This window comes from Ambystoma mexicanum, chromosome 1q, assembly GCF_040938575.1.
Source record: "Ambystoma mexicanum isolate Mex_15411 chromosome 1q, UKY_AmexF1_1, whole genome shotgun sequence".
In the NCBI taxonomy this organism is placed as follows: domain Eukaryota; kingdom Metazoa; phylum Chordata; class Amphibia; order Caudata; family Ambystomatidae; genus Ambystoma; species Ambystoma mexicanum.
The window spans coordinates 581,137,135-581,162,138 of record NC_090922.1 but is presented as its reverse complement, the minus strand read 5'-3'; the positions used below and the strand labels follow the sequence as shown (position 1 = coordinate 581,162,138).

The window sequence follows — 25,004 nt, the reverse complement described above, 5'->3', positions numbered from 1 at the left end:
AGAAACTGCCCTCTTGGATCATGAGGCAAGGGACAACGGGAAGCCTGCTTTCTCCTCCTACTGGATCTTTCGGCAGCCTTCGACTTAGTAGACCTAACATCCTAACTAACCATCTCACCACAGCTGCCGCCTTCTCCACTAAAGCTGCAGCGTGGTTCAACTCCTTCCTGGGGGACAGATCCATGAGGGTCTTCTCCCGAATTGCTTAGCCGCCCCCTCCCCCATAACATGTCGAGTCCCACAAGGCTCTGTGTCTCCTCCACCCTCTACAACATTTTCAGGAAGCTCCTGTTATCACAGACGACCTTGGCATATCATATTTGAACTAAGCAGATGATATGGAAATACTCATCACTATCTCAGGTAACTACCAATCAGACTCTTATACTCCCAAACGAAATCTACAACAAAATTCAGGCTTGGCTGTCCAATCATGGCCTTTGTCTAAACGACGACAAAACCGAGCTCCTCCTCATTGGCTCCAAGTTAAGACTTAACAAAGTAGGTCCTACATACTCCTCGTTTAACATCGACGGCAACCTCATCAAAGTTGACAAGGAAGCGAAAACGTTAGGCTTTTACCTAGATTCCGCCCTAACACTGCAAAGACAAATCAACGCCACTTCTTCTACCGCCTACATATCAAAACTGATAAATGCCTGCAGACCATTTTTGGCCATTAATAGCCGTATTACCCTACTAGAGCCCTTATACTATCCAAATTGGACTAGTGTAACATGATCTACTTGGGTACTAGCCAGAAGAACCTCCATTAGCTTCAAGTTCTACAAAATAATGCACTCAGAACTGCCTTAGGTATTCCCTGATCCAACTACATCTCACAAATCCATTTCAACACCAACTGGCTCCCTATCCAAGATAGGATCACCTTTAGAAAGCTTATGATTACTCGTAAATGCCTAAACAACTCAGCTCCCAAATATCTGATAGACACATTCTCCAGAAAAGCGTCCACCAGACCCACTAGAACTAACTAGGACTACTGTCTCAACATTCCAAAATGTAAACTCAACTAAGCGGGAGGAACTAGCTTTCCAGTGCTCGCAGCTAAGACATGAAATACGGTACATCTAGCACTCAGGAATGACCCATGTTCCTCTCCTTCCAGAAGAAAGTAAAAACCTGCCTGTTCTCACAAGCTAACTAAGGCACCTCAGCTACTTTGTGCTATCGTGACTACCTGACTCAGCTTTCCTTTTGACTTGCCATAGCTCAGCTTGGAAATGCCTAGAACAGGCACTGCCTTCATGTAACCTATGGCACAAGTTCTGTTATGTACTTATATATGATGTATATATCTTACGCTTTGTACAGATTTGTGTATTATCACATTTTATACTGTATATTCTACTGCATTTATTATTGTATCGTGTATATATAGTGTAACCATGTACCCAAGAAAAGCGCCCAGATACCCTTGGGATCGGTGCGCTATATAAGCAAATAAAACAAACAAAACTAATAATTGTACTACTGCACACCAAACATAATGAGACCACAACACATACAAATATGAGCATATACAGGGAAAGTAAAGTAAGAAAAAAGCAGCCGTATTACCAGAAAGTGTTCATAACCTAACTGATTACCTTCATGCACAGAAATGATTGCTGTGTTTCAGGCCTGCTTCTTCCCATGTATATGTATCATATGCTGTGACTAAACCCTAAGGAAAGTAGTGTGAGAACATATGAGAAGGGTAAGGTCTACAAATATAGTACCTTTTGAATGTTTAGTTCCTGTCAGGGAAGAAAAACATGTGGCCTAGATATGTCAGTGAACAAAAAAAGAGGGAGTTAGACATGTGATGTCATCCGTGATGCCATCAATGACATTTGTGGTGTCAGATTTGATGTTATGGGTGTTAGTCTTAGCAGTGCACAGTGGTGGCACGAGTTATGGTTGCTTGGGTTACCATAACTGGCGAATTTCTGTTTTTTTTGGTTTTACTTGTAACCATAATATGGATAGGTTGTTATTAGTGCAAAGTAAGTGTAAAGTTCCTTCCAAGTACTTGTTGCACTGAATTTAGTAGGTTTTTCCTAGGGCATCTGAAACATAGCGTCCCTTTAAGACCGTATTTTCTCAGTGAATTGCATAGGTTTTTCATAGTAGAACTTACCCATAACGTCCCTTTAACTATGTTTTTTGTGAGTGAATTGCATAGGTGTGTACTGGTGCAACTAAACCATAACGTCCCTTTAACAACGTTTTTTGTCAGTATATATATATATATATATATATATATATATATATATCACTCACTGTAATAGTATTTCTGATGCTTGTATCTGCCTAGATTCATATTCTCTGCATAGGCCGGCATCTAGTGGAAGCTGCAGAGTATTACAGTTGTTGTTTTTGAAACTTGAAAAGGGATGTCGACAGGACGTGCCAGTAATATGCATAGATTAGCAAGCAGTGTTTGGAGAAGATGGTGGGTTGTGAGAAGGTACAGCGGCAAATAGACGTTTTAGCACTGCTTGTCCCACCTGGGAGTCTGCTTTGGAATGAGTGTCAATGCAATAGTGCAGAGTAAAAGTGTGAATGGAGCTCCATGTAGCTGCTTTGCAAATGGCGTCCAGCGGGACGTTTGCGATAAAAGCTAAGGTAGCTCCTGTACCCCTGGTGGAGTGGGCTCTTGGTGTGAAAGGCAGTGTTTTATTTGATGGAGTAGCAGAGCTGTATGCATTTGACTATCCATCTGGAGATGGCGTTTTTGGACATTCGGTCACCTTCCCTGCCTGGAGCTATGGAGACAAACAGTTGGTCTGTTTTCCTTTGCGGTCTGGTCTTGTTTACATAGTAAAGTACCGCCCTCCTTACATCTAGTGTATGGAATTGTTTCTCAGCCGAGCTTGATGGATTTTGGAAGAAAGCTGGTAGTTCGATTGCTGATTGACATGGAACTTTGAAATTAACTTGGGTGAAAACCTAGGGTGTGTTCTTAATTCCAATTTGTCTTTGTGGATAACAAAGAAAAGGTTTTGCACTGACAAAGCTTCTAGTTCACCAACTCTTCTTATGGAGGAGATAGCCACCAGAAAACCATTTTATATGTGAGGTGTTTAAGGCTGGACTTGTGCATAGGCTCATAGGGGGATCCTATCAGCTTTGCAAGTACTACATTTAGGTCCCACCCTGAAGGCAGGTTTGAAATGGGAGGGTGAATGAATGCCTTAATGACAAGGATTTTTCCACCAGGACCCCTTATTTTGAGAAGTGGTGTACGCGTCTAGGGCCGGCAACTGAACTTTGAGTTGAATACTAGCCCTGAGTCTAGTAAGTGAAGCATGTAATGAACAATGTGTGATGGAGTACATTCTATTGGGTTTATTTGTTTTGACTAGCACCAAATTAAAATCTTTTCCACTTGTTAAAGTAACAGTGTCTAGTGTTTGGTTTACGTGCCTCCTTGAGGATTTCCATACACCTTTGAGGTAGATTTAAGTGGCCAAACTCTAGGACTTCAGGAGCCAAGCTGCCAAGTTCATAGACTGAGGTTGAGGGTGCAACATTGTCTCCAATGCTGTGTGAGCATGTTGAAGAGACATAGGTGTTTGATTGGGTCGCACATCGCCAGTTTGCGCAGATGTGGATACCAAGGTTGTCTCCTACTGGAGGTTGTCTCACCCACATAGGAGCAACTAGGATTAAATGTCACTTGTTCTTTGTGCATCTTGTTCACCACTTTGTTCATTAGAGGAGTGTGGGGGAGGGGGAGTGTAGACACATTTCCCTGACCAGTTCATCCACAGGGCGTTCCCCTTCGAGTTGTGTCGGGGGAACCTGGATGCAAAGTATGGGCATTGTTTGTTTTGTTCTGTGGCGAAAGAAGTTTAGAGGGAGGTAGCTCCATTGTGTGAAGATGCAGTCTACAATAACTTTGTCGAGTTGCCACTCGTGCTCTTCTGGTAGAGAATCTCTGCTTAGTGAGTCTGCTAGAGAATTGAGTTCCCCTGGAACATATTGCGATGTTAGGAACATGCCCCACTTGAGTGCCCACTTCCAGATTTTTTGTGCTAGCCTGGACAGACTGGAGAGTGTGTGCCCCCCTGCTTGTTTATGTAAAACAGAGCAGTGGTGCAGTCTGAGTATTTGTACTGTCTGATCTGTCAGGTGTACCTGGAAGGCTTGTAGTGCCTTGAGCACTGCTAGAAGTTCCAGAAGTTTGATGTGATTTTGGGTTGTGATCCGAGTCCACAGACCATGCGCTGTGAGATGAAGGTAATGGGCCACCCACCCGGTGAGTGATGCGTCTGTTGTGACAACCATTTGCACTGCCGGGTCGTGAAAGGGTTTTCCCTTTAAAAGGTTTTCATTTGTCCAGCAGCGTAGAGCTTGTACTAGAGTTGGCGAAACGACCACTAGATCGTCCCACTGACCGCTGTTTCACCAACCATTCTGACATTGGGCACATGTGCAATCATGCGTGTGGGACCAGATAAATGCAGGATACCATCATCCCGAGCAAACACATTGCTTTGCGTACGGTTATCTGACGACCGGCTAGATCCTGAGGTATTTGCAGCAGAAAGTTGTGTACCCTTTCACTCGACGGAAAGACTAGACACTATTCTGTTTTTATGACAGCTCCTATGACTGTTTGGTACAAGGCTTGATTTTTTTTCTCGTTGATTGAGAAACTGAATTGGAAAAGTAGACTTATTGTACTTTGGGTATTTTGCTTGCAAATTTGGGGGTTCTCCCCTGTGATCAGCTAGTCGTCCAGGCAAGGGTACACTGGGATTGACTCCCTGCCTAGATGCGCTGCCACTACCGCCAGTACCTTGTTGAATACCCTTGGAGCAGAGGCTATGGGTAGCACCTTGAATTGGTAGTGCTGGTTCTCTATTTTGAAACGCAAGAATCTTCTGTGCGCTAGGAACTTTGAAATATGAAAGTATGCCTCTTTCATATCCAAGGTTGCCATGTAGTGCCCTCGGTTTAGTAGTGGGATTACTTCCTCTAGCGTTGTCATGCAGATTTTTTGTGGCTTGACATAGGTATTTACAGGGCAAAGGTCTAAGACAGGGCGCATTGTAAGGTCTTTTTTTGGCACAAGGAAGTATATTGAATAAATACCCTTGTTTACCTGGTTCGGCGGGACGATTTCTACTGTGTCCTTTAAGAGCAGTGCTTTCATCTCATCTAGCAGGATACGTTCTTCCTGGGAGGTGGTCCTTTTTCCTCGGTGGATGGTTGGTTTGTTGGTTGGTTGCTGTATACGTTCTATACAATAACCAGCCGCTACGGGTTGAAAGTACCCACTTGTCCATGGGGATTCCCTCCCATACATGGGTAAAGTATGAAATGCGGACTCCTACTGGAGTGGCATGGGAGGAAACCTATAGGCGGTGGTCCTTGCTTGGGGGTGTAGAGCTGCCTCTGGAGGAGGATCTGCCCCTACTTGGGACCTTCTTTGGCCTCTTTGAAACCCCTGTTGAGGACTGTCCCGGTGATGAACCCCAGGACGAGCCAAAGCTGATGCTCGTTGAGAGTTTTGCCCTCTACAGTGGCAAACATTATAGCCCGCTCTCTGTTGGGAGGGTTTATTGGCGAGTTGCCCCAATGACTTAAGGGTGTCATATTCTTCCTTTGCGCTCTTCAGAGCCTCTTCCACCGCTTTGCCAAACACGTTGGGCTCTATGGGCATATTAAGGAGGGCAGCCTGAGTCTCAAGCTAGAAGCCTGACTGGCGTACCCACACGTGGCTTTTGTTCAACTACTACTATTCTTCCTGCATTGTCCGCTGCATCCAAGTTGTTCTTGAGGATGCAGTTTGTTATTTGCTTACCCTCAGCAATTGAGAGCGACAGCTGTGTCTTAATGGGCTCTGGAACTGATGCTATTTTTTCTGCCATTTTATCCCACTTGTGGCAGTTGTAACTAGCTAATAACGTTGTCTGATTAGTGAGTCTGGTAAACTGCAGAAAAACCTATCTTTCTTCTGAAAGTGTACAACTTTTTACTCTTCTTATCAGGAGGGGCTTTGGAAGAGGCCAGAGGGGTTCCTGCTCTCTTTATGAGGCAGGTTTTAACTATCCCCTGATGTAAAGGGGGCGTGAGGGGGCTGGCCAGAATACTTTTTCAATGCGTGGGTTGACTGCCCGTGTTAAATTAGGAGTTTGCAGAGAGGGTTGGATGAGTCTCTGTACCGATTGTAGTAGGGGGATAAATTGGGTTGCTGACTTCTTATCCCCTAGTAGGTCTTCAACAAAGTCCTTATCAACTTGTGTCTCTTGTGTGTCGATTTTGAAATGCTATGCCGCCTTTAGGAGCAGGTCATTATACTGTATTTGGTTATCAACTGGTGAGTCTGCCACTGGTGGGTCTAAGTGATCTGGTGACTGGATGATGTAGACATCCTCGTCGTCGTCCTCATAATATTGGTCAACGTCACCCATGTCATCTGGGTCTGTTTAAGTTCCAGGATCTTGGGAGTCTTGCATGGTGTAACAATAAGAATGCTGTTCTACATCCTGCTGCATGGTGGAAGCTTGTGCGAGGTCTGTGTGGGCTCTCTTGGTGGAAGGCTGGGTAACTGTTGCCCCAATTTGAGTAGTTATTGGCCTACTGTGTGGGGCACCCTGAAGGTTTTGCAAGACCTTGGGCTGGTCATCAAAGAAATTAGCTAGAGAGGACATACACCTCATGACCTTGTCAATCTGTTCTGCTGTCCATTGTGATGAACTTGGGATTACTGGGGGAACAGAGGTGGGGGGGAGGGGTTTGTTGGTTCTGGTGCAGGGGCTTTTTTATGGTGCATAGCCCCCGAAAGAGCACCCTCTCCCTGGGTCATAGTCCCCGAAATAGTGTCCTCTCTCTGTGTCTTTGAAGACTTGTGTTTTTTTCGACATCTAGCTCTTTAACAGTATATATGGGATGTGTTTAATGAGCTAGCTAATTTTCATGCTTGGTTTAGTCTTCTAAGAGGCCTTCGACGCGTCTTTCGAAATAGTTATTCGAAGTGGGCAACGACACGTCTTTCAACACCCGGTCGTCGGCGTGTGAGGACTTCGGGGCCTTAGATACAGTGTCAGAAGAACAAGTTACTTTCTTACCTGGTAACGTTCTTTCGATGGGATGGTCCGACGACGTATTCCATATCTATGACATGTAATCACCACAGCTGTGCTGCTTCGGAAACTTTTTTCGGCGTCTGCGTCCTGCGTCGATGACGTCGATGCGCCGTCGTGGAAGGCCTCCTCCGACGTCCGACGTCATCCGATGTGATAAGTAGGACGCCCGTAGCCTCAGTTGTAGTTTTTTCCCCCAGAACGTGTGACACTAGTCAACTGCCAGTCAGACACAAAGCCTTGCGGAACGTAAGCTGCAATCGCAAAAGAAATTCTGCAGCGGGGAAGGCAGGGCGGGAGCGATATGGAATACGTCATCGGACCATCCCATCGAAAGAACGTTACCAGGTAAGAAAGTAACTTGTTCTTCGAGGGGATTGGGTCCTCCGACGTATTCCATATCTATGACAGACTCCCAAAGCAGTACCAGAGCAAGGAGGAGGGAAAGAATTTAGAATCAAGATTTAGAATAGCCAATCAAATAGCAGAGCAAAGGACCGCCTTGCCAAAGGCCAGATCCTGTGCTCGGATGGAATCGAGGGAATAGTGACGTACAAATGTATGTACTGAAGCCCAGGTGGCTGCATCACAGATGTTGCGAATAGGAACACCCCTCTGCAGGGCAGTAGACGCAGCCATACCCCTGGTAGAATGGGCCCGCAAGCCAGCCGGTGGGTCCTTACCCGCCAAGCGGTAGCACTCCGAGATGGCCAAAATAATCCAGCGAGACAAAGTCTGTTTCGTCACAGCTTGCCCCAAACACTTTCCAGCGTAACCAATAAAGAGTTGATCGTCCACTCTGACCCGGGACATGCGTGAAACATAAAAGCTTAAAGCTCTCCTAGGATCAAGCCTATGGAGCCTCTCCACTTCCTTACCAGGATGCGGAGGAGGAAAGAATGCCGGAAGAACAACCTTCTGGGCCAAATGAAATTCCGTCACTACCTTCGGAAGAAAAGAAGGACGAACTCTAAGGACAACCCTGTCCTTGTGAAATACAGTGAAGGGAGGCTTAACTGAAAGTGCCTGTAACTCACTCACTCTGCGAGCGGAAGTAACCGCAACTAAAAACACAGTTTTCAGAGTTAACAGCCTCAAAGGGCAAGAATGTAAAGGCTCAAACGGAGCACCCATAATAAACTTAAGAACAAGGTTTAAATCCCAACCGGGCACCAGGAAAGGTGACGGAGGGAACACCTTAGTGAGCCCTTTCAGAAACTGTGAAATCAAAGGGATTTTAAAGTAAGAACACTCTTCAGACGAGCGCTTAAAGATGGACAGCGCCGCCAGATAACCTTTAACGGTACCCACTTGCAAGCCCCTGTGGGCCAAAGAAAGTAAAAAGGACAGAACCATGGGGATGTCACATGCAAAAGGATCCACATTCTGAACTCTGCACCAGTCGCAGAACTTACGCCAACGGCAACGGTACAGAGACTTTGTTGCTGGCCTTCGGGCCGAAAGCAACACCTCCATCACGTCCTCAGGGAGGTCCCAATCCTTATACCTCAACCTTTCAGAAGCCAAGCGTGAAGGTTGAGGGATCTGACCTCTGGATGGAGAACCTGACCCCTCTCCCGTGAGAGCAGATCGTCTCGGTAGGGAAGACGACGTTGAGGGCAGATGGATAAGTCGAGAAGGTCCGGGTACCACGTCCTCCGAGCCCAGGCCGGGGCAATGAGGATCATCCGGGAACCGAACTTCCGTAACCTCCGCAGCACTTGCGGGATGACGGGGACTGGAGGAAATGCGTACAGCAGCGGGAATGACCACTCCACCACGAACGCGTCTCCTAAGGCTCCTTTTGGAGGAAATTCCCGCAAGCAAAACCTTTCGCACTTCCGGTTGACACTGGAGGCGAAGAGATCCACTTGAGGGGTCCCCCAAAGGGCGAAGATCTCCAGGAGAATCTCCTGAGCCACCTCCCACTCGTGAGAGATTGCGCTCTGCCTGCTCAGAGCGTCCGCCGTCACGTTCTCGACTCCGGCCAGATGAACTGCCGAGATCGAAACTTCCTGCTGGATGGCCCAGAACTCGAGCTGCATCGCCTCCCTGCACAGAGGAAGTGACCCTGCCCCCCCTTTTTTGTTGAGGTAGTGCATGGCCACTGTATTGTCCGTCAGTATCAGGACACTCTTTCCTCGCACAGTCGGCAGAAAAGCCTTCAGGGCTAGCCTGATGGCCCTCAGCTCCAAAAGATTGATATGGAGTCTGGACTCCAACGGAGACCAACGACCGCTGACTGTCAGCCCGTTGGCATGAGCTCCCCATCCCGTGAGGGATGCATCCGTCACGATCGTCACCTCCGGCCAGGGAAGCCAAAATGGAGCCCCCCTCATCAAGTTGCCTTCGACGGCCCACCACAGAAGATCCCGGGCGACCGAGGGCGGCACCTGAACCGGGTCCGACATCCTGCCGGAGGACTGTGACCTTTGCGTCTTGAGTGCCCACTGCAAAGATCTCATCCGCAGGCGAGCCTCTGGCACCAGAAGAATGCAGGATGCCATGAGGCCGAGCAACCTCAAGAACTCGAACGCAGGGAGCGTCTGGGCATGCTGAAACTTGTGCACCATCTGCTGAATGTGAAGAGCCCTCACCTCGGGAGGAAAACACTGCCCCAGGGAAGTGTCGAGCACTGCTCCGATGTACTGGAGCCGCTGTGTTGGCGTCAAATGGGACTTCTTTAAATTGAGGGAGAAGCCCAGCCTGTGAAGGGAGCGGCAGGTGACGGACAGATGATCCAGGACTTGCTCGGGAGAGCTCCCCCTGATCAACCAATCGTCCAGGTAGGGGTAGACGTGAATCCCCCCTTGCCTGAGATGCGCTGCCACCACCACCATGAGCTTGGTGAAAACCCTCGGGGCGGAGGTCAATCCGAACGGCAGGACCCGAAACTGAAAGTGCGAGTCGCCAACCGCGAACCTCAGGTACTTCTTGTGCTTGGGATGGATCGGCACATGGAAGTAAGCATCCTTGAGGTCGAGTGACACCAACCAGTCCTGAAGCTGAAGGGCCTGGAGGACTTGAGAGAGAGTAACCATCTTGAACTTGTCCTTCCTGAGGAGTTTGTTCAAACCGCGCAAGTCCATAATGGGTCTCAATCCCCCGTCTTTCTTCGAAATCAAAAAAAAAAGGGGAATACCATCCCTTGTTCCTCTCCGCTACAGGCACCAGTTCTATGGCGCCTTTCTCCGACAGAACCCTTACTGTTTAGCTGAGGCAGGGAAACCCCTCTTAGACATAGGGACAGGTAGATTTTCTTTTTCATTTGATAACAAAAGTGTGCAGACCCCATCATGTCACCTGTGTGTCAGTCTGGTACTTCTGCACCCTTACATCACAAAATGCCAAAATGAGTAGTCCTTTCATGCAAGCAAATTATTCTATCGAAATCTGAGCTTTTGATTCCAGCACATCATCTCGAAGACTGATAAAACAGGTTAGCCTGACGTATTGTTCAAATGTCCACCTTAATCATTCCTATACAACGTGCTTAATACCGGAGACCAGTCCAAGTCTTAAGACACCAAAAGGAATAGCCTTATCTAGTCTATTCCCAAAGGATTACAGCAGTAGTACAATTGGTATTACTGCCTCCACTTAGGCCTCTTGCTTATGTTCTTGCTCCACCTTTGGCAGATCTCAGACACCCTACTGTCACGAAATATTAGATGCAGTGATCATGTAATTCTGGGGCTTCGATTTCTGCATCAATTGCAGTTCAAATGCAAAGCTGTTGCAGCTTTCAGCATTGCACTGAAATTACGAGATGCCCTCCTTATCACGGTTCTCAAGCATGGAAGGAATCGTTTGGATGGTCATTTCTTTCAAAAACCGGATCACAAGCGTACCAATGTCAGAGCCCAACCCACTACATGAAATTAAAAGGTAAGATGAGGTTGGAAAAAGTCTGAATTTATGGTGGTTCATCGGGCCTTAACCTTTGTTTGCCAACCACAATCAGTACTTTATGTTGTCTAAATGCCCAAAAGCATCAGTAGGGCCAAGAGGCCCCTCTGTGGTGAAATCCCAATCCGGAAATCCAATACATACTTACATAGCTATGCTGCAAACGTGAGAAATATTCCAAGTATACCTGGGACCCTCTATGTAATGGAGCAAACATAGAATACAAATACATTGTTCCCCTTGTCTCCCGATTACCTAATTCAGTATATACATTTTAATTTGAGCTGTTGTGCAAGTGTAAGATTGTACAAGATGTTTATGGTGGTTAGCTAAGTATTAGGGTGTTGTGGAGGAACACTTAGAAAAGTGAAAAATCACACTTGAGCATGCAACATGAGTGTTTAGTCTATTGAGATCAGGCTACAAAGGCATTAGGGAGATTCGTGCAAATCCAGGGCGACTGAGGCCACATGTGCAAACGAGTAATGAACTGATGAGGTGGCTTCATGTGGATCATCTAGCCTCATCTGCCCTGCCATCAAGCATGTTCATTTAAAGATGAAATTCCTTGAGTTGCTGTCCAAGGGACGTTGCGCCACGCTAGACCCTTTTACTGTCTAATGTTTGGCGACTTAAATATCCTAACATGACATAAATCACAACACAAGACTCTTCAGAAAGAGTGCAGAACACAACTAAATGCCTATAAAACAACATAGCACAAGCAAAACATAGCACAACTTAAATAAAAATCTTAACTAATAACTGAACACCCAACATATTCAATGACTGCCTATTCATCAAAGTACAGATCCGAGAAATATTCTTTTTTTCCTTTTTTTTTTTTAAGTGGATTTCAGTTTACAAGAAACTGTTCACACTATTATCAAACTATTATCAAAAGGTTTAAAACATTTTCGTACACACAAATATAAAAAATCAATTTCAATAGAATACATTTAAAGATATAAGAGATGTTCAGTCACAGGCATACAATTAGCATCAGAATCATGAAACCTAACACAGTTTCACTTAAAATAATAAAAAAGGTTAATTCCCAAGAAACCAGGGCTTCTTCTAAAATATCACTCAATAAGTTACGAGTCCATACAGCGCATTAGCCATCTAATCGTCCTAAACCAAACTCCACTCATATTCTCCCCGCTTTGCTAGCTTATTAAGTTCAGAGAAAATGTTTTCACCCATTTTCCCAAAGCTAATATGAGAGGTTAATTAGAAGTTAACATAAGTCTCCCCCATAAACAATTGATCAGGACCTGAGTAGTTGATTTAATAAAAGTACCCATATGTACAATCCTCTCGTTCAGAAAGGCAGGACACTCCATTACCAGATGGAGAAGGGACTCTAATGGTGCATGCCCACACGAACAACATCCACAGAGTTCCTTTGGGATGCCTAACTTCGGACCAATCACCTCTAAGGTAGGTAGACAATTAAGGTGAAATCTAAGGTGCTGTTCCCTACAAGTCCTCAAAATCCATGCGCTTATTCCAGCGTATTATTTTCTTTTTCCATATACAAGTCTGAAACACCAAGATCAATCATTTTGTTGAAGGTCACACATCTCCTGTGAAATGTAGTTACAAAAGAACTAGAACTCGACTTTGTTGTCAGTAACTCAGAGGAAAGAGCCCAATGCTGGTTTTTCAACAACACCAATTCCCGCAAGTCCTCAAAATCCATGTGCTTATCCCAGTGTATTATTTTCTTTTTCCATATATGATCTGAGTCTGAAACATCAAGATCGATCATTTTGTGGAAGGTCACACATCTCCAGTGAAATGTAGTTACAAAAGAACTAGAACTCGACTTTGTCATCAGTAACTCATAGAGGTAAGAGCCCAATGTTGGTTTTTCGAACGTCATAGGTTTGTTTAAATAGAAGAAACTCCACGTGCCATATTCTGCCCACCTTTGGGAAAGCCATAGTGGATCTCCAAATTAATTAAGAGAAGTAAGGAATAAGCACAGAGTTTACACTTCACCACCTTCATCAGAGAAATGCAGCAACAAGTCTTTTCCTCAATTCTCACTTTGTGATTTCTCTAATGTATTTTTGCAGATATAATACAACCCAAGTAACACAATGAGTGTACCCTCATAATAGGAATGCTGTTCAGTTTCCATACATAGGATTTATTTTTTAATTTGGTGGTACAGATCATCACATAGAATTTCGCCAGATTAATCATCACCTGATTATCATTCAAATACCTTTCCACACCGTCTAAGAGAGACGTTGTAGATCTGCAAGAGTAAACTCCAGAAGCATCAGATAATCGGCATATGCTATAATATTCACTATGAAATCTGACCATCTAGGGGCAACCTCCTCGCCCCCAAGTGTTACTCACCTACCACAAATCTGCTAGGTACAGATTAAAGAGTGGGGGCTAAAATGCATCCCTGACGCACTTCCTTAATTAGGGGAATACTTTTAAATAAATCTCTCTAGAGAGTGTACAATCTGACCATCTGACCATTGTTGAATTATCTGTGTATAGCAACTGAATCAAACGTGAATCAAACGTAAACCTAGGTCAATACCCCAGTTTATCAGTTTTTGCCAAAACTTTGTAATATTGACATTGGCAAATGCTGCCGACAAGGAAATTGCAGCCACATACAGAGTTTAACAACATTCCCACTGATGTCAGAAATAAATGCATAAAGTGCCGAACCGCTCATTACAGTCCCTACGCCTTTCCTAAAAACCATTTATAGTGGGTTGAAAATGTGAATAGACAAACCGGTCATTTCTGTCAAAATCAGAGTGGGAAGGATTTTTGATGAGGTGTCAGAGAAAAAGGACGATGGCTTGATGGATTCTCTCGCTTTCCTTTTTTAAAGCTGGTTACCAGCAACGCTTATTGCCAAGAACTGGGGCATTGCTTGCCCTCAGCGATATTTGAAAAGAGACTGAATAAAATATCCACCCATAGTGGGGGATCAGCCTTAAAAATTATATTTGGAACCCTGTCTGGACCACTAGCCCTAGAATTGGTTAGCCTCCCAATCGCCATTTCACCATCAGATTTGTCAAACAAAAAATACCAAATAGGTGCACACTGAGCGTTAAACTCCGATCTCAAGGGTTGATCATAATTTGCTGTAAATCTATTAGTTTAATGCTCAACCCAAGCTTCTTCGGAAACGCGACAGGATTGCACCTTAAATTGTAACTCACTGCTAGAATTTAAAATATGCCAGATTGACTGAGTATTTTTCTTTACCAACTTTTTAAACAAATATATTATGCGAGTCAAGAAAAAACTAAGCAAACTCGACTGGATAGAAACGCAAGACAAGGCCGCCTCAAACAAACTCCTGGCCCACCTCCCAATGCAACACAAAAAATTCAACGAAGTTGCCCAAGTGTTTAAATGTTTTCCTGATAAACGCAGGAGACACACTTTTTTAAGGGCGAAGTTAAACCTTCTGCACACCAACGAAATCAGAGCTCTTGGAGGCCTATCCGCATCTAACAGCTGCCGACTATGCAAGAATGTCTCTGAAATTGAATCAGTAAGACGTAAGACACCTCCTGATGACGTGCCCGGAAACAGCCACACTAAGAAAGGCATACCTCACGCCTCTCCTAGAACCATTTGCACTGAGAGAGGAAGACTCTTGGTGGCCTTGTCTGCTAAGTGGAAGGAAAACCCGCTGGACGATAGCAGCTGTAAAAATCCTGGAAGCGGCGCTGGTAGACTGTGCAAAAGTAGAAAACTCCACACCATAATGAAACAAACAACGAGAAAAAAGAACAACAAAGTAAAGAACATTTTGTAAAATCAATACATTTTGATAACATTTTTTTTTATTGTATTCTGTAAGATTTAAACCACTTATGATAAACTTGTCTCAGGCTTTTTATGCATTTTCAAATTCATCACCGTCAATTCCAAAACCTTAATTGAAAGGTTTTGATCAATCTTCGTAGTTCATTTTAATTTCTTTATCGAAATGTTTTCTAATCCTAATCCTAGAGAGAAAGGGAGCAATAGTAGAAATGGAAATTCTAAGGGTAGAGAATAAGTGATTCTTTCCTCATGGGAAAGCTTATTCCACCATAACCGTAATCTACCATTCATGTTCTTACAGTTGCCAAACTGCATATCGTCCATTTATCTACAAGATACTGGGGCCTCAGGGAATCTAAACCACTTTTACCCTTCACCTTTACAGTTAGGTGCAGTTAGGTGCAACATTGAATGGTCGCTCACCAAAGCTTTAACTACATCAAAAGACACCAGCTCCCCAACATCTATGTTTTTTGTAAACAGAAAGACAATGATTGATGATGCTACAGAGTTAGAGCAAGTCGGTACATACTATCATCAAATAAATTCATTTGTAGGAAACCCCACCTCGAGAGGAAAAAGGACCATACCCTACCGCAGGTACCCCTTTTCCTACCAGCATAGGTCCCTTGAACAACCCTAGCTTTACCCTCTTCAAATAAATCAAAATCAGCCTCACCAATATTACAATCACAATTAAAATCACCCCCAATAATAATAGGACAATCTGGGTAACAAATCTCCCAGATAAACAATATATTTTCAATTTCATGTAATAGCGCATCTATGTCTGAACTAATTGAATTAAAATAGATATTTAACAATAAAGTGTTAAAGTCAATATCATGAGAATCAATTATCTCAGTGATCAATAAAACATCTGAAGGACATTTCCAGTTTAGTAGTGAGCCAGGTTTACTAATCTTAATGGCAGTTAGCAGTCATCCCATTGGTCTTCCATGTGGACCTTTTTTGCTAACTTATGGTTTAATATAAAACCATTGATCACTGGGATGTCAGTTAGCCAAGTCTCTTCAAGCAGGATATAATCATAACAGTTGAAAGGCTTAAGTAAATTGTCATGTAGAAACAAATTATATCCTCTCGAGTTCCAGCACAAGATGGCCGTTTGGATATTAATTAAATCCTGGTCTAGTGACTGTGGTTGATGGAAGAGCAGTGGTAAGCCAGCCTCAACTTGGGGAGAACTGATCTCGCTTGACATGCCTTGGTTGATCATTATCAAAATGGCATGTTACAATCAAGTTCCTTAGAGGAAATTCTGACACTACATCAGTATGTTTTAGATAGTAGCTTTCAAAACATTTTAAAAGAATGTCTTCTTGGTGGACATTTACAAGATTCTTGGTGGACATTTACGAGATTCTGATCAGTTTTGCAAAGAAATATACAGCGCATTTCCCTTTCTGAGATTTGTCAAATAAGAGGACACATTTTAAGTCAGAGGATGCAATGAGCTTAATTCTGGAATTGATGAAAGAATAGCCAGAATGCTTACTCACCATAGTGACCATCTTACTCCTAGCCCATACTCCCCTTTCCTCCATACCTTTGGGACATTCCTTCTTGCGGGATGGGACCAAAGCACTTTTTGAAGCGCTTCCCGAGCCCCACCCAGCACATCCCCCTTCAATCCTTTTCTATCGCCAAAGTAGTAGGACAATTTAGCAAATAGAGGAAACCTTTTAGAGGAGAAGGCGGGCGGGCGTTTGGAGGAAACGGGACTAGGAGTAAGGTAGTCACTACGGTGAGTAATTTTGTTATACTGCTACATCCCGACCTGTTTGTTCACAAAGAACATAGCCACCAAATTGTCTGTGCGTATTCCCACTACCTTGCTGACAATGGAAGGCCGAAAAGTTTTCAATGCCAGAAACACTGCCAAGAGCTCAAGGTAATTGATATGGGACATCCTGTCCTGAGGTGTCCATAGATCGAAAACCTACAGATGATTTAACATAGCACCCAGCCCAGAAGGGAGGAGTTCGTCGTTATTGTGACTTGCGGTGAAGGCTCCTGAAAAGAGGCTTCCACCGAGAAGTTGGCAGGAGTTGACCACCATTGGAGATCCGCCAGCGTAGATGATGGGATTGCTATCAATTGGGAGTCTGGGTCTGAAGCTTGAGACCAATTGCTCCATAGAGCTACTTGTGTGCACCTCATCTTTAGCCTCGCCAAAGGAAGAGCCAGAACACATGAGGCCCAGGAGCTTTTGAAACCAACGGGCTGACCTGTGGGATGAGCTAAGATGCAGTTGGCAAGTCTGCAATCCTGTCCTCTGTTAGAAAGATTTTGGCTTGGATGGTATTCCAGCAAACACCTAAGAAAATCAGGTCTTGTGAAAGCGCCATCGACGACTTTCGCTAGTTTACTGATAGTCCAAGTCGGAACAGTAGTTGGAGAAGGGACTGAAGATTGTTCGCTGCAGTCTGTGGACTGTGACTCCCAAGCAGTCAGTTGTCCAAATATGGATGGAGGTGGATTCCCTGGAGCCTGAGGAACGCTGCAATGACTGCCATCATTTTTGTAAAGACCTGTGGTGCTGAACTAAGGCCAAAAGGGAGACCTCAATATTGAAAATGTTCCATTTCTACCGAGGAGTGTGTTGAGGCCATATCAGGATATGCATGTAAGCATCCTGGCGATGTACCACCCTTCGCCAATCATTCTTCCGAAGAGAGGACCTCATCTGGTTGGGGTTGATCATCTTGAAATTCTCTTGGGGAAGGGAAAGGCTGAAGTTTAAACAGGTCTAGGATAGTACACAGGAAAGCCTGGTTGGGTTTGGGCACTGAACAGACAGGAATACAATCCCTCCTCTCATTCCGATGGAGGGACACGCTCCACCACCCAGATGTCCAAGAGAATCTCCACCTCGCCCCTGAGAGAAATGGACCCGGTCTGATGTAAAGGGGGGGGTAAGAAGGTAAGGTATCTGAAAGGGGTAGCCGAAAGCCCACCCGGCGATGGAAAAAAAAAGTCGTCTGTGTTGATCCTCCACGCCTCCAGATGTGACAAAATCCTTCCTCCCACTGGAGATTCATGGGACCGATGAGAAGCATTTTGCAGATTTATTGGAGGCAAGGGCACCTGTAGCTGGTGATTGGGAGAAAATCCATCCGCCTGGTCTCTGTTTGCGCCGAGGCCCGCTGGAGGAACGATCGGCCTGGCATGCTATTAGGTCCTGAAACCCTCTGAAACCCGAAAAGGACCTTGATCGGGATTCCGATTTTCGAGTATAGGACATTTTAGACAGAGCAGATTTTGCTAAAACAAATACTTGGCTGTTAGCGTGCTCACTTTGCTTAGGTTAAGTTCCTAGTCAGTGGAGGAATGGAAAAGCTCTTTTCCCTCAAAAGGGAAAATAAAGCACCTTTTCTTGGACAGCCTTTGAAAACTTTGTAGCGTGGAGCCACGCCTGGTGGGAAACATCAACCCCAAAGGCCCCGAGCTAAGTGTCCACGTGATGGGCTGCAGCCTCGAGCAGATCCTGAGTCAACACCCTGGCATTAGACAGGCCTTCTTGAAGTACTCCAGCTTGTCCTGAGGAATACAGTCTTGAACATCCGACAATTCCTTCCATAACTTGAGGTTGGCTGCAGCAAGTAGGACCTCTCCATTTGCCAAATGTAGCTGAAGCCATGCATTGGCAAAAACATTTGCAAGGTAGACACTAGAGGAGGAGGCCCTGCTGGAAGTGGAGGAGGCAATTCTGGTACTTGCTGAGGCAGTGGAGGAGCAGACTGAGGCTCGAGAGGCTTCGGGCACATATCCCTGAAGAGATGCCTATAATACACCTTCATCACGTCCGACCCCCTCGCGAAGTGACGCTCGCAGGAAGAACTGGACACGAAACCATGATGTTCCGGCATAGACGGAGATGAACATGACCACGAAACCGGTGCAGGAAGAGTTGAAGGGCACAATGGTAAAAAAAGCAAAAACAAAAATCCCCACAATGCAGGTTCGTCCGACCCAGGCTGCGTGGAGAAACGGAATGAAGTGTGATGCGCTGGGAGGCCTCAGGAAAGCGGGGCTACAGCCAAGCACGGTGGCCCCACATAAAAATAAAAGGACATTTTTTTTGTTGCTCCAAAAAGCGCCCGGGCCCGTGTCGCAGGACGGAATGTCCCAAAAATATGGAGGAAAGGGGACGGGATATAGGAATGGAAAATGACAATCCGTCGCAAATATGGATTCACAAATGATTGGTTGTAAGGGCTTAGAGTTATTTACAGTGGGTCGATAGCCATTCCCGTTTACAATATCAGGACCAACCACAGAAGTAACATTGTGCATGCTATTATGTATTTTCATCATAAAAGAAGACATACTTGTTGATCATATCAATATCAAATGGGACATTGACATGAACGTGACCAGCTCTTAACTCCAACAGAGTCGGATCACAGTCATGAATCCTATTGACCCGAGTGGAGAGTATCTAAGCAGAAATGACAGACTCTTTAAAGTCATTCTCTTTCTTAGCTTTCCTCCTTTTCATTTTCTTAGATACGCAAGCATTTTGTACACCAATGACAGCGTTCTTAAGGGGGTGCCGTAAGATTTTCAGGGAGCAAGATTCAATATCAGTAGTTTCTCTAGATGGCACCGCTCTGCCTGAATGATCAAAAGTAGTAATGGTAGTTGGTGCCAAAACCTCAGTTTCACTTTCCTTTAACACTCTATGGTTAGCAGTTTGTAAGAAGGTTCTTAAAAACTTTTGCGAGCCTCTAGTGTTCAGCCTAGTATCTTGATTTCTGGTATCCAGAAATCCATTTACATCTAGAAAATAAATAAGCCAGTGACATGCTGAGCCTGTCATTAGCTCCTTCGAGTGCTTTGATTTCAGTTTCCATACAGTCCGTAAAAAAGAGTCAAGCTAATTCCTTGTTCTACTTCAGCAAGAACTGGACCTGAGATTTCGAACACAGTCTCACAATCGGCCACAGCCCCAACAATCAGAAAGTGAACAAGCCGATAGTACCACCTGGTTATACAATTTGTTGTCTTTATGTTGGAAAAAGGTTGTCATTTTTCCTCGTTTCTGAGACAGTAGGCCTTTTAAATGATCCTTCCGATTTTTCTCAATCTCCTCATAAAGGGGAGTTATGGCCTTGCTTCGCAAATTATAGTGTTTGGCCCTGCCGCTCATGTCTTACAACCAGTAAGTGTTAGACACGGTGGGCACAGCCCAAGAGAAACACAGCGGGGCCTGGCAATATTGACAAGACTAGTCTCTAATCCACAAGGCTTCCAAGTAAGTTAGCAGTTATAGGCAGTCAGGGAAACAGGAACACAGACACGCCCAGACCCCGAATACAGCTGTACCCCCAGCCACTAGCCACAGGACCGCAAATCTGCCAGACTGCCTCTGCAGACTGCAGCAGGCCTTCATATAACGGGCCACAGGTATATTGTAATCCTACAATACGCCTCCCAGAGGGATCTCCCCACATCGTACCACCGGCTGCTTTCACGGGCTCACCTTCAGAACTCATACCTCCAAGACGAGAACAGGGCACTCAACTTCCTTGTGGCAACGGCTACGGCTTAAAGAGCACACCATAGCACCCTCTCAAACGCTGCTGAGAAACTGCTGAAAAAACAGTCAAGCAAAGGACCTAGCAACAGGTCTTGCGCGAATCAAACACCAGGAATTGTAACAGAATCGTCACCTCACATCAGCAGAGTAGAGCATAGCAGAGCTAGCCGCTTCTGACAATGTGATCCTATAAATATTAAGGATTTCAAACTGTACCTAAAGTGTCAAGTAACTGCTATTGCGAACAAAAAAAGCCACTGGACACTGTATAATATGGTCTTCATACAGTGAAGGTCCCCCTCCTTTGGATCTCAAAGTAGTACCTAGTGTCTGTTCAGTATTACAACTGGTTTCTTCACAGTTCCTTCACTTTGCTATCATACCTTCCAGAACATGGCCAAAAGAAAGCAGAACAAATTTGAGTTGCAATTGTAACAGGTGCGTTAATATTGGAAACAGCAGACGCATCCATGATTTTACAACAAACTTGAACATCCTGTATTACCCCAAAAAATACAATGCCCAAAAGGCTTCAGGTGGATCAGAAAATAAAGCTTGGACAAGAAGTGACTGGTGATGAATGTATAACAGTGTTCAAAACAAGCAGAAGTTACGTGTGAAAAATGCAGGTGATGGAAAAATTGAGTTTCAACTCACATTCTGAGAGATTGACAGATTATTTTGAGAAGTAGTGTAAAATTTAGACAGACAACAAGTGACGTTCAGTTGAAGCCTAAGGTTTGGGGGAGGAAACTTGTGATAGTGAACAGAAGCACAATGATTAAAGGGGAACCAAAAGGCAACGTTCACTGTAAGCTTTACAGCAAGTTCGGACAAGGACTAAATGATGCTGTGTGTGAGGTTTGGTAGAGGAAAAACAGGGATAGCAAGCAATGTTCCATGGAAAACACGTCGTTTGGAAGAAAAAAAGTGCGGTGCAATGGAACCACCACTTTTGGAAGCTGATGTCCTGCTGGAGAAGACAGTCCAGAGTGTAAGGACAGGCGAAGTTCCATGAATTTGTGAAGAATGGGCAAGAAAAGACAAATGATATGCAATGGAGCCAAGAAGTTGGGAAGAGGTAGCACTTTGTGTCCCATAGAAGACTGAAATCTGGGAAAGCAAACACTAGGCATGTTTAGTAGACCATTTTGCATTAATAAAGCTTCCAATCAGAGTGAAGTACACTAAGCTGTTCCCTAGCATTACTTTTTTAATGGGGTAAAGAAATAAGGATTGGGCTCTGCCCCGAAGGGTTTCACATGGTAAATGCAGTAAGGTCTGAGTCACTGCATTACAAGCTAACAATGATAATTATGAATGCTGACTTTCATGTTTTGATGGTACAAGTTAGACTGCTAAGCAGAAAATAATAACTGCCAGGACTTTACAATTCATTTTGTTCTCATGCATGGTGGAAATTATTTAAAAAGGAAAACGATGGAGAAACTCTGGATTGAAGCCCTGGCAGAGCAATATATGTAACTTTTTATTCATGAATCCTGAAAAAGTAAAGCGAGCGTTAAGACATGCCAAAACAAGCCGTATTAGAAATTGTACTCACCAAAAAACAGGTTAAGGGTGACCTCCTGTCCAGCTGAGCTGCTGCTCTTGTACAGGCAGTAGAGGGTTCCAGCTATCCAAGGAACGCCATGCCCAGAGATCTCAATTAGTTTCATGAGGGGCCTGGCACTACCCCAGGATGAGTTGTCATTGGCGCAGACCCCAATACGTTTAGACAACCATAGGTCAATGGCCAGCAGCGAGCGGAGGGCGATACCCAAAAAAGATGGGTGGAGTTTCATGCAGTCCTCCTCTGGCAGCATCTCCTTTTGGGAGGAGAATGAATCCCTGCGCCGTACTGGGCTCTCAGAGGAGCGCAGTCGGGCAGTAGTGGGCTCCACCATTTGAGTCCGGTTGTTCACCAGGGAAATAAATTCCAACCTCCCATTGGTAGGCCCGGCACTACTGTTTGCTGTTCTACTTTCACGTGTAATCCTTGGGCTCGGCATCTCTGGTTTTTCTGATGAACCTTAATGGATCCAAAAAAGCAATGCAGTGCATGGTGTTAGAAGTTCCCAATCCACCACAGGATTAATTCAGCAAACAGTGCAATAGTCAATGTATCATCAATAATGGATTAAGTAACTCTGATAATATGGATAATTTACAGAACACGCTCCACAACCTAGATTACATCCTGCCGCTACATAATGAGTACTATTGTTACCCAACTAACTGGTTCTCACTTTGTTGGCCAAAAACAGGTGAAAGGTGGATTTAGCTCTTGCAAACCAAGTCTATACCGAAGCAAGTACCGTACAAGTACCACTTGGCCGTGTTACTTTTGTCTCATGCTTCGTAAAGAACCTACCATTTGGAATTTAAGGAATATATAAGGACTGCATTTCCCAGCAGGTGAATATTGTGCAGCACAACATTAAGAACTTTGAAATGTTGGACTGATACTATCTTACATCTATTTCTACTTGTTTGTTTAGGCTTAAAACATCAAACATCAGAGTCTTGCTTGCTGTAATGCCCCTTGAAGGCGTGTATAAAAACTGGAACACGCTCGCGCGGCCACCAAAGCGAGTACCGTACAAGTACTGCTTGGCCGCTTAGCAGCAGAGCTGCAGAACTACGGTGCAAGGTACTAAGTTTAGTAAGCTAGCTCATATGCCATTTATTCATTTAGTTTATGTGAACAAACACACGTGTCAAATTTTGTTGATTTTGTTTAACCAACTGGCTTAGCGTGATTCGTAAAAAGGTGACCTACGATCAATTGTGACGGCATTAGTTAATTACATGCAATTATACACACTTAAATCTGATATGCCGGACTTACCTGAGTTGCCTCTCACTCCGCTGTCAACCGCATCCACATCAGCAGAGAAATCAAAGCGATCGTCATCGCGCAAGTCTATAACGCTAACTCGGGTTTCACGGACGCCAAGCCTTTATAAAAAGACATTTGTTCATTCTGTGCCCTGCGCAAGACGACGGATACGGTTCCTTGCGTGAGCATAGAAAGTGTTGAAACAAGCGAGAACATCATAGCAGCACCTGAAAACTGACATTCAAGCAATCTCCGATAATACCATTCTGCAAGTAATCAAGTCACCCATTAAAAAAATGAGGCGAGACCCCATTTAACAATGGTGGAGGAAACCTCAGAGTGAGGAGGTTTTCTCAGATATTTCAATTCATGCAAGCATTAGAGGTGAATCGACCTCTACCCATACAGTGCCACCAGGTTACCACACCCGTTGCTCAATGGACTCTGCTATCTCTCTAGCTGCCTCATATATACAACCGACCCCGAGGCGGCGTTTGTCCAGCAACGAGCAACTTAAATCCCCTCTCAATGATTGATTGATTGAAATTACTCTTACTGCATTCAACACTACGATAAAAAGCCTATTCAAATTATTTGAATCTCTTGAGCGAAAGATTAAACAACAATCAAATAAAAACCAACAAATTGTTGACTGTATTGAAAAAAAATCCCCACATGTCCATCTTGACTAAGCAGCCGCATCGGACAACGGAAATGAGTGAAGTGTCAAATGAAAGTGTACAAATGATTACAGAAATTACTGTAGTTTCGGTTTTACCGACTTTCACACGAATAATACATCCCGTTGAATGTGGCGAAATGGAATCCAGCGATCTTAATTGCTCATGGATTAGTGTCGAAAATCACCCCACCGATCGCCAACAGAACCTCAGACGAAAAACCTATCATGTCTTTCATAAACAAACCCGTGCGAAAGGGCGAGCAAGACATTCAGTGCCAAAATCTAATCAAACAAATAACAAGGCAAATAGAACATCTAATGCCCAGCCACAAGCACAGTTGCTAGATCTCACTCCATCTATCACAGACTGCCAAAAATGTACAGTAGTACCAAAAGCTGTGCCAGTGACACATGAATACAGAGATGCCTCAAAATGAGCCAATAGTAAATCAAAAACACATGCCAAAGGCTCAACCACTTGATCACTCCCCTTTTGAATCAGCTGGTGGCAATTGTTGAGGGAGATGTGGCGGATCGATTGAGCGAAGCGAGAGCGTTCGCGGTCTAGGAAGACAGTTCATGCATATTAATGACAAACCTAAGCGTACAAACTTTAAAAGAAAGGGAAGATAAGCAGAGCATAAATGATTGTGCTGCGATTATCAAAGCAGCAGTGGATGCCTATCTCCTTCAACGCACAACAGATAATACTCTAGTTGCGACCACGAAGAGTGCACCATTGAAAGTGCCGCAGTTAAACGCTGTAGATGTACCACATTCATGTACGATTAACCAGAACATACCGTTTCGAGATGGTAGAAGAAATTAATGCCTATTTACATCCACTAAGACACAACAGAGAATAAATTCATCAGAAACAAGTACTAATAAGCAACCAAATATGGAACTTAGCCAAAAAACCCAAAGGAGGGATCATAAAAAAAAAATTTAAAAAAGTGGTTCGAACTATCACACATTGATCTTAAAATGTTGCGATGCTCCATATGAAAAATATGACTTATGTAGGACAAGTATTCTCAACATATTCAATGATATACACGAACTGGAGGATATCATGTC

General features: G+C 44.4%; 1 protein-coding gene across 1 annotated transcript in view; it reads right to left on the bottom strand.

Annotated features, from left to right (window-relative positions):
* PLPP6 (phospholipid phosphatase 6) overlaps positions 1-25,004 on the bottom strand; it is a 136,945-nt gene that overhangs the window by 49,782 nt on the left and 62,159 nt on the right. Inside the window, exon 2 of the mRNA XM_069641080.1 lies at positions 21,965-22,432. Coding sequence (XP_069497181.1) covers positions 21,965-22,412 — 448 coding nt within the window. The 5' untranslated portion in view covers positions 22,413-22,432. The remainder of the gene's footprint in view (positions 1-21,964; positions 22,433-25,004) is intronic.